A 15,338-nucleotide genomic window follows, 5' to 3' on the forward strand; every position below is an offset into this window, starting at 1 on the left:
GAGCTAAACCCTCAGAAATGTTCCTCCACCAAACTTCTCTCCTTCCAGATCCATAAGTTCTCCGGCCACACTACTCACTGGTTTATCAATTCCTGATTTTGGTTTAGTTTAGGCTTACAAAAGTCTCTTTCTCAAACAACAACAAACACTCTTTTTCAACACCTAAAATGGAACCCCGGCCGCCTCACTTCCTGTCCTTGTATAGGTGTTCCTGATACCTCACTTCCTGTCGAACCTTTGCTGCTTTTTCCCCACAGCGCCCCCTATGAGTGAACCATGTCAACAGAAAATGAATCATAATGCCCATAATCACCTTACACAAAACAAAACGTTTTTTTATGTACACTACGTTTAGGTGTTAAATATTCAACCATATTTTAACCAATATATTCCCCTGTTATATGTTTCTTGTGTATCTTTTTACACACACACACACACACACACACACACACACACACACACACACACACACACACACACACACACACACACACACACACACACACACACACACACACACACACACACACACACACACACACACACACACACTTCTCTTTTTAGTTTAGTTTTGTTACAACATTCTTCGATTCATATTGTAAATTAATAAATGTGTATCCTCCAAGTGTGCTGTAAACCATTGGTTCTCAAAAGGGGGTCCTGTAGGGGGGGCGGGGGGGGGGCTACTTTTAGTCACCTGAAATGTTTTACTGTTAGTCTAGTTTTAGTCGACTAAATATCATAAGAGTATCATACTTAATTTATTGTTTTGTATTTTTTGTATTTATTTATTTTTTGACTTGTTTGTATTGTCCTTTGTGTTAATGGTACAATAAGATACCAGGGTTGTGGCTCTTTCGGAGCGGGAACTTTGGGGGGGTGGGAGGGGTAACATACATTCACTGTTTTTGTATGCCTTTTGTCATTGACCTGTATGTTTAAATATAAAATAAAAAAACCTTGAACAAAAAAATATATATATCATAAGATTATAGCTAAATCTACAGTTGATTTGGTCGACTAAAATGTATTTTGGCGGTGCCTTGATGGCGTCTTAATGGCTGATTTTACACTTGGGTGCATGCTGAAAATAGCTGATCTACAAGCTCACAACGCGTAGCAGCGGGACACGTTGTGAGCTTGTAGATCTGCTATTTTCAAAGGATTTGTTTACATTTTATTTATTTGAAAACTTGTGAAATGGGACCTTCTGCATAACCAGTACTTTTACTTTTGGTACTTTAAGTACATTTTGATACAAATACTTATGCACTTTTACTCAAGTCAATTTTGAATTCCGGACTTTTACTTGTAACAGAGTATTTCTACATTGCAGTATTGATACTTTTACTTAAGTAAAACATGTTTCCACCACTGGTTTTATACTGTAAAAGTATTGAACCAAAGAAAAGTATTAACAAGATCTTTGTGATTAAATAATAACTACATTGGATCCACTGGAACAAAAGGTTCTTTTTATTATTATTTGTTTCCTGATAAATAACAGTTTAGACTTACAAGGTTTCCACCTGACAGACAATATCATCTTTACTGTGTGTGTGTGTGTGTGTGTGTGTGTGTGTGTGTGTGTGTGTGTGTGTGTGTGTGTGTGTGTGTGTGTGTGTGTGTGTGTGTGTGTGTGTGTGTGTGTGTGTGTGTGTGTGTGTGTGTAAAAACAGATAAAAACAACACACACTCAGTGTAATTCCATGTAAATGATTTTAATGATCAACGTTTGGACAAGTTGTCTTCATCAGGGTGTGTTTGCTGTACAAACATTTACACTGATTTCAACCAAAACAAGTCAAAAATATCAGATCTACAAGCTCACAGCCCATAGAGCAGTGGTTCTCAATCTTTGTCATTTCAATGAGTTCAGAGTCACAGATCTGTAAGGGTCCATTTGGAACCCTGAGGGTCCCTGGACCGCATTTTGAGAACCACTGGCATAGAACACTGAAATACATTCTGCTTAACAAGTAGCCTACTTTTACTTTTGCTACTTAAGTATATTTTGACACAAATACTTTTGACTTGAGTACGATTTGTAAAGCAGGACTTTTTGCTGCTAACAGAGTTATTTCTACATTGTGGTATTTCTACTTTTACTCAAGTCCAAAATATACAGTATGAGTACTTCTTCCACCACTGCAGCACCTCACATACACTTTACTGTGTTTAGCTGCTCTCTCTCTCTCTCTCCCACACCTCTGTGTGTTTAGCCTCTCTCTCTCTCTCTCTCTCTCTCTCTCTCTCTCTCTCTCTCTCTCTCTCTCTCTCTCTCTCTCTCTCTCTCTCTCTCTCTCTCTCTCTCTCTCTCTCTCTCTCTCTCTCTCTCTCTCTCTCTCTCTCTCTCTCTCTCTCTCTCTCTCTCTCTCTCTCTCTACCAGATCTTACACACCTCTGCTGTACCTCTACCAACCCATAAACCTGCATATAGAGGTTGTGTGAAGGTGGTGTGAGCTGTATAGAGGAGGGTCCTTGTGTCAGTAACACAGTAGAATGACAGAGTACCTCCACTGTGATCCAGGTAAACCCCCACTCTGCCTCTGGAGGAGGAACCCTCTGACACTTTAGTATCAACGTTGTTGTGTTTGAACGTGTAGCCTCTATAAGAGCATTCTAAACACCAGGACTTGTTATTTTCTCCAAAGTATGACTCAGCACCCTGTCTGTTGATGTCTTTATAACAGACTGCTATACGAACCGCTCCACTCCATTCTACTTCCCAGTAGGACCTCACACCTTCACACAGACTCTCTCTACACAACACCTGAGTGTAAATGGTGAATCTCTCTGGATGATCAGGGTAACCTTGGTAGAGTGATGTTACAGTCACCTTCATGTTCTCCTCTGACAGGGAGAGCTTGTTGTGCATTGTGTTCAGATCCAGTGAGAGTGAACAGGAATCTGTGAGAAGAACACATGACAAAACATCACAACACATTAAAACCTCATGAATATTATTGTGTTTATAGAGTTTAGAGCTTTATTGTGATGGTTGTATGGGACGACGGTGACCCGCCGCCGCCGCCGACAACAAAGTAAAAGTCCGGAATAAAACATCTACTTGAGTAAAAGTACAAAAGTATTGGTATCAAAATGTACTTAAAGTACCAAAAGTAAAAGTACTAAAATGTTTGAAAATAGCAGATCTACAAGCTCACAACGCGTCGCATCGCGGCGCGTTGTGAGCTTGTAGATCGGCTATTTTCAAATAGCCTGTGTATAGGGCTAAAGTGGTTAATGTATGTTTTCTAATGTAATCATTTATATCTGCAAAGTAACTAGTAACTCAAGTTTTCAAATAATTGTTGTGGAGTAAAAAGTACAAATTTGCCTCTGAGATGTAGTGGAGTACAAGTAAAAGTACTGAAAATTGAAAATACTCCAGTAGAGTAAAAAATACCTCAAAATTGTACTTAAGTACAGTACTTGAGTAAATGTACTTAGTTACTTTACACCACTGTATACTTGTGAGGACATCAACATTTAAGGTTGGTTACATTTTTACCATTCTTTTTAACCACTACCCTAAAGCTGAAAATAGCTGATCTACAAGCTCAGTGACCGCAACGCATCACACTATAACTCCAAACCTAACCTCTAAATGACTAATCCTAACTGCAAATGATCCTGATGATGATGATACTTTACTTTTGTACTTTTACTCAAGTATAATGAATACAGGCTTTTTCTGTTAATTTAACAGTGTACAAATGCACCCTTACTTACTGGTCCATTTGGTTACATTTGTACTGTTAGAAAGGCTCCCATCATATAAGTTGATTATTATTTTGATTGTTATGTTCCACCTTAAGAGTAATATGCACCTGCCCACCTTAAGTGCCCGATGCATTTTGCGGCGTTTTCATTCATTCAGCACTGTAAACATACTACAGTGATTACAGTAAGTTCATTATTTAGTTCAATAATGTCTGCAGTTGTCATCTACCATGATTATTTGAGTGACTGATGTTTTGTACGTTTATTTGGGCTCCTGTGCTGGTTTGAGTGACAGCTATTGATTGTATCATTCTTTCATGTTGATTCCCCACATTGTGTGATTAAACTTTCCTTTACGTTTATATAACATGTAATGTAATGTAAGAGAGTGTATGTGGGTCTGGCGTGCACGTTTATATGTTTAACCCTGCAAGGCCCAGTGTGATCGTACGATCACATGTATGTTTTATAAAGAAATGAGTTTAAATCATTTTTCATTTCTGTTATTTTTTATTTTTTTCACCTCTAAATCCTCATTGGGTCCTATTGTTTAGTCTTACAATGCCTTTGGCCAGGATATTTGCATATAAATACCCCCCACAGAGCCAGGAATCATCACAACTTGAAAAGAATCTGGGCCTTGCAGGGTTAAGCACTTTACAGCACGTCAGGTCTGGGAAATGTTCACTATTGTAGATCAGTGATATTATGCATATCTGACCATAGCTCATGCATAACTGTGCACTGTAAATGCATACTAGGCCTATAAACTATCTTAGGATAGTATCATATATGATATGACATGTGATATATTGGAGGCTTATGTATGGGGTTTGTATTCATTATTGTTATTTGTGTGTTTATTGCAGAACCATATTCAAATAAGTTGCACTCAGTGCTTGTACCATCCTTCATTCTGCAAACCCATGCCTGTATCACCTTGTGCCTACAACACCAGTAAAGCTGTCAAACCTACCCATCAAATCTCCTTGTCAATGTGTCCTGACCGACGCCCCGGGGGCGAATGAAACTTACCCTACAGACTCAGTTCCTATTATACAGTCCTTTCTAAACCCTCTCCAACATGTACACTCTCAGAGTTACAAGTGTATACATTAACACTGAGGATGTTACTGTGTAGTGATGTTATTATGTTTTCACAATTTTTTTTTTTTACAATCGTACTTTTTTTAATCAATAGTAAAAATCGCAACGTGTTGCGAGCTTGTAGATCTGCTATTTTCACTGTTGTTTTATAGTTTAAGTATTTAGTGCTGAAGTGGGCAGTGGTGTTAAGTAACGAAGTACATCTACTCAAGTAGGCTACTGTATTTACAATTTTTAGTTAATTTTACTTCACATGACTACTGTGTTTCCTCTACTCCACTACATCTCAGAGGCAAATATTGTACTTTTTACTCCACTACAATTATATGAAAACATAAGTTACAAGATTGTAGATTTAGATTATGAATACATAACACACTTTAACCACTTAAGTCCTATTACTTACAATCTTGAATTACTTTTACTTTACATGACTACTGTATTTCCTCTACTCCACTACAGTACACCTCAGAGACAAATATTGTACTTTTTACTCCACTGCAATTATTTGAAAACTTTGTAGCTTTAGATTACTATAATAAATATTATTAATACCCAAGATACTTGAACCACAAACCCCTTTTTTATATACTGATATTTGAAATCTACAAGCTCAACGCGTTGCAATGCGACGCGTTGTTGTGAGCTTGTAGATCTGCTATTTTTGACATTTTGACAAATCTTTACGGATTTTGAGGGGGGGGCAGGTAATTTTAACTTTTGTACCATACGTAGATTTTGATGCAATTGATTCAATATTTTATACTCCACTGCATCTAATATTGTGCTTTTTACTCCACTACAATTATTTGAAAACATGAGTTACAAGATTGTAGATTTAGATTATGAATACATAACACACTTTAAGCACTTAAGTCCTATTTCATACAGATATTTGAAAATAGGTGATATACAAGCTCATAACCCATCGAATTGTGAGCTTGTAGATCTACTATTTTCGGTGTGACATTGGTGTGCAACTAATGGCAGGAAGAAACGCTTGTCTCAGGACTGGTTTGAGACTCACTCAGGCGAACTCAGCCCTGCGATGGAGGAAAAGCGAGCTGCCTTGCTTAAATACAAACGATGCCCCACTCGGTCCTCACTGCAAGCTTTACGAACAGCAAGGAGCATAGCCCAGAAAACAGCTAGGCGCTGTGCAAATGCTTATTTTCTGCAAATCTGCAAAGACATCCAAGCAGCAGCTGACACAGGCAATATTCGTGGGGTTTACGATGGCATAAAATCAGCTATCGGTCCTACACTGCAGAAAACTGCACCCCTTAAGTCTCCAACAGGAGAGATCATCAGAGACAAAGGGAAGCAGATGGAGAGATGGGTGAAACATTATTCAGATCTTTACTCCACGGAGAGCACCATCTCTGATTCTACAATGGAGGCAATCAAGAGCCTGCCGACCATGGAGGAGTTAGATGAAATGCCATCCCTGGAGGAATTAAGCAAAGCTATCGACCGCCTACCTTCCGGAAAAGCTCCAGGCCTAGATGGAATCCCGCCTGAAGTTGTCAAGTGTGCAAAGGGACCCATGCTAAACCACCTGCATGAACTTCTCCTCCAGTGTTGGGAGGAGAGTGCAGTACCACAAGACATGCGGGACTGCAGTATTGTCACCCTCTATAAGAACAAAGGGGATAGAAGTGACTGCAACAATTATAGAGGTGTCTCTCTGCTAAGCATAGTAGGGAAGATCTTTGCTCGTGTTGTACTGAACAGGCTCCAGAAACTCACAGAGAGAATCTACCCAGAGTCGCAGTACGGCTTCAGGTCAGAGCGATCTACGATCGACATGATCTTCTCTCTGCGCCAGCTGCAAGAGAAGTGCAGGGAACAGAGGATGCCCCTGTATGTTGCTTTTGTCGACCTGACCAAGGCTTTTGACCTGATAAGTCGAGATGGCCTCTTCAAGATCTTGAACAAGATAGGATGCCCCCCGAAGCTCCTAAAGTTGATCCAGTCTTTCCATACAGATATGAGAGGCATTGTCCAGTTTGACGGAGCTTCCTCTGATGCTTTCGACATCCGCAGTGGTGTGAAGCAAGGCTGTGTTCTTGCTCCAACCCTCTTTGGCATTTACTTTGCTGTAATGCTGCAACATGCTTTTGGACAGTCAGCTGATGGCATATACCTCCATACAAGATCAGATGGAAAGCTGTTCAGCATCTCACGCCTGAGGGCGAAGACTAAAGTCAGGCAAGTCCTCATTAGGGACATGCTCTTTGCAGATGACGCTGCACTGGTAGCCCACTCGCAAGAGCAGCTGCAAAGGCTCATGGATCAGCTCTCCAACGCATGCACAGATTTCAGACTCACCATCAGCCTGAAAAAAAAACACACATCATGGGACAAGGCGTTGAGAACACCCCTTCAATCACTATATCAGACTACAAGCTGGAAGCAGTGCACCAGTTTACTTACCTTGGCTCCACAATCACGGATAACCTCTGCTTAGACCCTGAAATCGATCGGAGGATTGGTCGAGCTGCAACAACCTTTGCTAGGCTGAACCAGAGAGTATGGACCAATAGTAAACTGTCGACCCACACCAAGATGTCTGTCTACAGCGCCTGCGTCATCAGCATCCTGCTGTATGGGAGCGAGTCTTGGATTACATACTCAAGACAAGAAAGACGCCTCCATGCATTTCACATGCGAAACCTCAGATGCATCCTTAACATCAAATGGCAAGATCGTGTGACAAATGAGGAAGTCCTCAAACAAGCTCAGATGTCCAGCCTCTACACCATGTTGCGCCAGCGGCGTCTTAGATGGCTCGGCCATGTCCATCGCATGGCAGACGGGAGGATCCCCAAGGACCTGCTGTACGGTCAGCTTGCCACTGGCACCAGGCCAGTGGGCCGCCCCCACCTGCGGTTCAAAGACGTGTGCAAGCGGGACATGAAATCCATGGACATAAGAGTGGACAACTGGGAGGATAGTGCAAACGATCGTGCCAGCTGGAGGCAGGAGGTCCGGAAAGGAATCCAGAAGAGTGAAACGGCGCTGAGTCAAGCAGCAGCAGAAAGGAGAGCAAGGCGAAAAGCACCTCAATCAGCATCAGCAGGCGAGAGCACATTCAAGTGCAATCACTGCCAGAGAGACTGTAAATCGCGAGTGGGACTGTACAGCCACACTATGCACTGCTCCCTCAGCACCACCTGATCTAATCCAAGTGCGCTTGTGCCATGGTCTCTCGAGACTGACGGCCGCTACTAAAAGTATAAATCAGGCATAACTCCTAAACCTAAACTCTAAATGTCTAATCCTAACCCCAACCTGAATCTTTTGCTAATTATAAACTCTAAAAAATGTTATCTCTCAAATTGTACTATACTATTGGAACTCAAAAGTATAGTCTCACACACACACACACACACACACACACACACACACACACACACACACACACACACACACACACACACACACACACACACACACACACACACACACACACACACACACACACACACACACACAACATAACTATACTTGTGAGGACATCAACATTTAAGGTTGGTTACATTTTTACCACTCTTTTTAACCATAACCCTAGAGCTGAAAATAGCCGATCTACAAGCTCAGTGACCGCAACGCATCGCGCTATAACTCCAAACCTAACCCCTAAACCTAAAACCTCTAAATGACTAATCCTAACTGTAAACGATCCTCACAATTCCTCAAATTCTACTATAATTGTGGGGACATGTGGCACTCACAAGGTTAAATGAAAGAAATAAAGGTTATATAACTCTGTTCCTCTTCCTGAATGTTAAATGTTAGATGTTCAATCTTTAAATTCTCCATCAGCTCCTCCACCCAGCGTGTATGAGTTGGTGTCAGAGTCCAACTGAGCCGGTCAGTCTTCTGGTTAATAATGAAGACAAAGCTGTGGCCTGTCAAGGACCTGGTGACACTAGTGTCCCCTCCACAACCACACCAAATATCACAGTCAGAGGACTGACTGGCATCAATGACAGTGTCACACAAACATATGAAATGTTCCTGTCCACAATGTGGACAGTTTTGAACATTCAGAAACTTACTGAATGTCAAAGGATGACCAGGTCATGAGCACATCTGAGACAAGTCACATCTAGACCTGGGTACATTCTGGACAACTTGCTTCTGGATAAATGAAGCTTTTATAGCACTTTACGCTGAGTGTTTTTTTTTAACAGTACATAAGTATATAGTGAAAATAGCTGATCTCAAACTCACAATGCGTCAGATTTGTCTGCGTTGTGAACTTGTGGATTGGCTATTTTTATATGTTATTATTTCTGCATGACAAAATCGTACAGCAAAGAATAACACTAGGCTTCAATTAGTAAATATATGAAATAATAATAAAAAGTAAAAAGCACTGTTGATTATTCAACTGATTGAAAAAGTTATCACTGCGCAAATAATCGGCACTTGCAGACATACAATATTTAAACTGTAACAGACCAAGTCTGATGAATAATTTCACTGATGACTGACAAGTTGTATCTGCCGTCACCATTCCCTGTTCCTCATCCAACCTTACTTTCACCTGCTGTAGAGAGCAGTGCTTCCCAAACTGGGGTCCCCAAATATTTTTTGAGGGTCCCCAAATGATTAGCTTAATGTTTTCTCACTCAACAGTAAACAAACCAACATACAGTATAAGTATATACAGGGTATCTTCATATTTTAAAGTGACAATTTAAGGACTTTTCTATACCTCTAAAATTAAATAGAATATAACTAATAATAAGACCTACTTTGTCAAAAGTAACCAACAAACTATACTATAAAAAATGGTCAAATATTGGCCAAATTGTCAAATATTACCTACAAGTGTGAGCTTGTAGATCGTCTATGTTCACAATATGTATCTGTGGAACCCAGTCAAACTAAATATAATGTCTCAACTCAATTCCTCATCAGCTATAAATATAAAGTATAGAATAGGTCTTAAATGATTAATGTATGTTTTGTAATAATACATCCACAAGCTGTTAAATTATTGTAGTGGAGTAAAAAGTACAATATTTTCCTATTAGATCTTGTATAAAGTATCAAATAAATGGAAATACACAAGTAAAGTAAAAGTACCTCAAAATTGTACTTAAGTACAGTACTTACTGAGTAAATGTACTTACTTTCCACTACTGTACATTTCAGTATCAGTGATTACGCTACGTTTGATAACAATTATTGTTATTTGACAACTAGTCTACAACCATGTTTCATTGAATGCTCTCTGAAAGTCTATTGGATGCTTGGACACTGCAGGCTGAAATCTCCTGTACAAATCAAATCTATAGTATACACATCCCTGTTTAGTCCTACACCTGACTTTATCACCAACATTCTATTATGTTGGAAGAATCAAACACTGCAGACTCAGGTTATCACATTTTTTCATTGAACCTTGTGATCAAAGTTTACATTTGTATTAATTAATTCATACCAAGCCGCCCTGCTCCGGAAAACTCTCTCTCCCCCGCAATGTATTTGCAGGGGTCACATTATTGTGACCCCTGTAAAACATTATTAAAGTGTACTGTGTACGGTTCCACACTCACTCCAGAGGGCCACATTGCATATACTGTCGAGCAGAAACCTGTTATCTCCGTATTTTAACTATTAAAAATGCCATTCTATGTCACACAAAAGCAGCAAAAATAGCGAATTAGCAAAACGTGTCGCAGTGCAACGCGTTTTGAGCTTCTAGATCTGCTATTTTTCGGGGTTTTTTTGGAATCCAGATTTTTTGGGTGCTATTTTTTAATTGGAATCCTGAAAAGTTAAATTTTTATTTAATTTCAAATGCATTTAGTTATACTTATGTTAACTTTATGAACTTAAATACAAATACATTGGACATAAAAAAAAGACAATAGAATTGTAATACTAGTCATTAAGCTACTAATATAGACTGAAGTAATTAAAGCGGGTCATGTTTGCATGTTTGGAATCATAACAGCTGAAATCGATAATATATCAGTATTCTGATAATAACCTGTGGGCCGCATTAAGTGAAGGTGGGGGCCGCATGTGGCCCCCGGGCCGCCAGTTGCTCTAGAGATATACAACTTGATAAAATACATCATCATTATCATATTACAATTGTACTTGAGTACATTTAATAAATATCTGTACTGTACATGGTACTTTTTTACTTTCAGGACCAACACATAAAATAATATTTACACTTAAGCACTATTTCAAAAACAGTGAATATAGTTAATCTACAAAAATATTCTATGCAGTAAAAAATCTATTTATGTCTCTGTATGCGTCGGCCACGGTTGGTGCTGAGAAGCGCTCGCTCCTGCGGGATAAAATGAATGATTAATATTCTATAGCGTAATTGAATAAGCTTAAATACTGTAATGGTTAAGCCCAGACGTGTCCCGGAGAGCGGATGCTCCGAGGATCTGAGCCTGTGATGGAGGAACAATATTTACCTGTCCTTGACATGAAACAGGAACTTATAATCAAAAGAATCTATTCAGTCAGATGAAACGTTTTTTGTTTAAATACAATTAAGGTAGCCTACATGAGAAAAGTAGAAGGCTAGCCTAAGTTTTGCCGTGTCTGGTACCAGTACAAAAAAGAACCTGGTCTGAACTTGTAGATCTGTTACTTTCGCATTAAAACGACGATAACAAAGGAAAGTGGGCTCGCACCGCATACAGCGCTGCCTGGCAGGAGTCGGTGCGTTGCTTCCCAGACTGCCTACGGCCGACAAACCTCCGCCGTGGAGGCACAAGGGGCCTATTGCCTCCTCCCATGCCCACCAGGGGAAGCTCTGCCCCGGGTAGTGGAACCGGGCGGCCCCTGGTCCATGCCCAGGCGTAGACGGGAACCACTTCGCGGATGTCAAAAGTTAAATACTGAATGAATGCTTTGGGTCAAGTAAACGAGGAATACTTTTATTCTCGCCGAAGTCAACTGGCCGATAGTCATTAAGGACTTTGGGATTGGACATTTTCGGCACTGGAACTATAAGTGAAGTTTTCCATGCTTTTGGAATGTTGTGCGTTTCTACTGATAACTGGAACATGTGTCTCAGTACCAGGCTGAGCTGTTCCCTACACTCCTTAAGCACATAACCCCTTATATGCTTATTGGGTATGGGAATATATACCATTGGGTATGCTAAATAACATACCAAAAAAAAGGAAAATAAAACTTCTGGAAAGGCATAATTTTCAAGCAGGCGTCCACGATGTCTGGCGGGAGCTTAAATTGCCTTTAAGCTAAAAAAAAATCATAACAATTGTGCACTTGGTGACAAGATTTAAATTTCAGGCATGCTGTTAGGTATAGGCATAAGGTTTTCAACACTAGTCACGGGTCTGCCATCAGAATAGTCACAGAAGGGGCCACGTGTGGCACCCAAGGGCCCCACCCATAGAGTTATAATACTGTATATCTAGAGGACAGACTGCCCCGACACACGGATATTCATTTCGATGCAAGTTGCTGACCAGCGTTTGAAGCACCCGGAAGACCGCTCTAGCTCATTTTTCACCCCATTTTTCTTGATTTGAGCACGAAATTCGGTGCCCAAATGCAGAAGACTTGAGCACCTAGCAGGCACACTACGGTTTCAAACGGTAGAAGCATGCGCAGTGGTGTTTTAAATTCAAACGTATAGCAACAGCAGGCAGCTTCAATGTTCTACCAGGCTTGGTTCTGGGGGCTTGGCCCCACCGGAGGCCCCACAGGCTCCAAACTTGGTGGGTGGTCTCACACACTTCCAATTTAATAAAATGACCACTTCTGTTCACTTCCGGGTTAACCAGGAAGTGGTCGCAGACACCCAAAACTCTGCCTACCATTTTGAGGTACAAGGAATCCAGCAGCAAAGTCCAGCAGAAGTCGATCCGACCACCGGATGTGGGTGACATTGCAATCTGTCCCCCACATTTCTTTTCTCCTGCCTCCCGAACGCAAAGGTCACACAGATATGACAGTGGACCCTGGGTGCTGTAAGTGTATCGCTGCTCCGCAGCAGTGCTATAGCAGTGTTTAACACTTCAAATGGCCATACTTAGGGTGACCATTGCTCTTATCAGCGCAACAACTAGAACATCTAGTTACAAGTAAAAGGACTGTATTCAAATGTTAGTTAAGTAAAGTATTACATTAAAAAGTATAATTCAATATACATACAGTACTACAGAAGAATATCCACCATATAATTTACTCTATATATAGTAGTTACAAGCAAGGTACTATTATATTATTTATTATTCAAATGATTATTATAGTATTATATATTGTCAAGGTAGAAGGAACCATATTATATTACATGCATACTAATATTATACTTTAACACACTATGATATATGAATATTGATATATGATGATACTTTGAGAAACAAGAAAAGTCTTGTCAGTTAGTTGTTTTTCTCTTTTGTAAATCTAAGTGATCACATGTTTTGTTTTACTGTTGTTTCTTTTTTCTTTTGGTAGTTTTTTCTTTACGATTGATCTTTGACTTAAATGTGAAAAGGGTAGGCACAATAAGACATTGGCTTCAGCCTACACCTTTTTGGTCTGATTCACAGATTCATATGAATTGAATACAATGTATTTTTCTTTAATGACCAATATAAACTACTACTACTACTAACTTGAGACACCGGCCACTACACCTAACATACAGTCTCCCCAGGTCACTTCAAATATAGGACCAGTGGCAGTCCTACAGTATGCAGGGAATCAGCAAGTTAAACAGGACGTCAGTGAGACAATTGTGGTATCCACCAACAGTGAGGAGGGTATGGTAGAGGGGATAAAGGAAGGTTGTAGGCCTAGTGTGGCTGCTGCCACCAACAGCTCAGGTCAGAGGGGAAGTCAGAAGAGAGCGACTATGGAAAGCTGGAAGTATTTGAGATGGAGGAGTTTCGAGAATACTGGAGAATAAAGATGGGGACAGAGAGATGTATGTCCCTCCTACAGATGATCACATACTAGAGGCAACGGTGAATGCAATTAACTCATTGACTGCCACTGTCACTGCATTTAAGGGAAGGAGGGAGAAGGGAAAGGGGAAAGGGAAGAGATGAGCGGGATAGAAGAGCAGGAAGTGCAGAAGGAGCAGAAAGGGAGACGGATGCTCTACAGGCACAGCCCTATTCCCCTACTGCCCCATATTCCCCATATTCACCCCTACCCCAAGTCCTCCTATTTACCCCTTTGCTCTGGATAAAATCTCATATTCTCCATCAACAACACTCTATTCCCCCTCTACACCTGCTGAGGAGCCCCCTCAGCCTCAAGAACAAGGAGAATGAATGTATAGCACAGTGGTGTTCATGACCTTTACTTATACGAGTTACAATGAAGAAGAATCATGTTACTTTTGCTGCTTAATGCTGAATGCCAAATATGAATCTTTGTGGTGCTTAAATGTTAAGGTGTGAGGCAAGAGATTTACTGGCAGAAATATTACTGAATTCAAAGGTGTGATGGGTCAGATGAAGGAGAAAAGCAGAAGTAGTTAATGACGAAATAAATGAGAAAAGTACAGAGCAGGTGCATCCTGTACTTTGGTTTATGAAAGTGGATTACCATACATCACACCCCCAAAACACAATTTGCAAAACTGGACACAAAAGAGGAACCTGACTATACTGTATGCATATCTAATGATGAGATGGATGAGAAGTTATTTGATATTGATCTGATACTTACATGCATGATGGAATTAATTGTTGGTTATGCTATAAGTATGGAATTGAAAACTGATTGTTTTATGTTGATGAATGACATCTGCATTTCAGTTTGTGTAAAACATTACCCTTTAAAGTGATGATGGGAGATAATTAGACTGAGTTGATTGGTCACTCAAAAGACCACAAATATCAGGAAAGACAGTAAACAATGACTCAACAAAATCTGAGTAACGGTATACATTTTTATGATTCTAGAGTCCTATGTGGACAGCACAGATATATCAGGTTTCACCTGACTAAGCTGGAATTTGAAATAAACCCTAGGAAGATACTGCATAGTCTAAATTAATATCAACACATTATAGTTATAATTTTAATTCACTGTAAGATATCAATGAGTGAATGTCACATGCTGCTGTGTTTATGAGCTGTTCATCTACATATAGTAGCTGGATGTGTAATGCTTTGATTTCATGAATAAAACAGAATAAACACTTACACTTCCTCAGACCTGGTCTCAGCATCTTCTCTCCACTATGGTCGACACTATGGGTGGGGGGGGAGACAAAGTCAAGCCTGCATATTGTCTTTGATGATAATAAAAAAAACTATTACCGACATATATTTGCATATTGGCAACAGGTCTCTCCATACCTTAGAGTCTCCAGTGGTAGAGTAGACAGTAGCTCCACTCCGTATCCTAGATGATTGTAGTTCAACTCCAACACTTTTAGATGGGAGTTGGATTTCAGAGCTGAGACCAGATAAGAACAGCCTTCCTCTGTGACCATACAGCCTGACAACCTGCACACACACACACACACA

The 15,338-nt window shown here is 40.2% G+C and overlaps 1 protein-coding gene across 2 annotated transcripts in view; it reads right to left on the minus strand.

The window, feature by feature from the left end:
• Positions 1–1,712: 1,712 nt before the first annotated feature.
• The window catches only part of LOC311041144 (protein NLRC3-like), a 33,803-nt gene continuing 20,177 nt past the window's right edge, over positions 1,713–15,338 (minus strand). For both annotated transcript variants that reach the window (XM_084051650.1, XM_084051651.1), the window contains 3 exons: positions 15,168–15,317; positions 15,013–15,059; positions 1,713–2,910 (listed from right to left, as the gene is read on the minus strand). In XM_084051650.1, the coding sequence (XP_083907776.1) occupies positions 2,384–2,910; positions 15,013–15,059; positions 15,168–15,317 (724 nt within the window). In that variant the 3' untranslated portion in view covers positions 1,713–2,383. The remainder of the gene's footprint in view (positions 2,911–15,012; positions 15,060–15,167; positions 15,318–15,338) is intronic.

Source organism: Gymnoscopelus microlampas (genome assembly GCF_963454915.1).
Source record: "Gymnoscopelus microlampas genome assembly, chromosome: 24".
Lineage (NCBI taxonomy): Eukaryota > Metazoa > Chordata > Actinopteri > Myctophiformes > Myctophidae > Gymnoscopelus > Gymnoscopelus microlampas.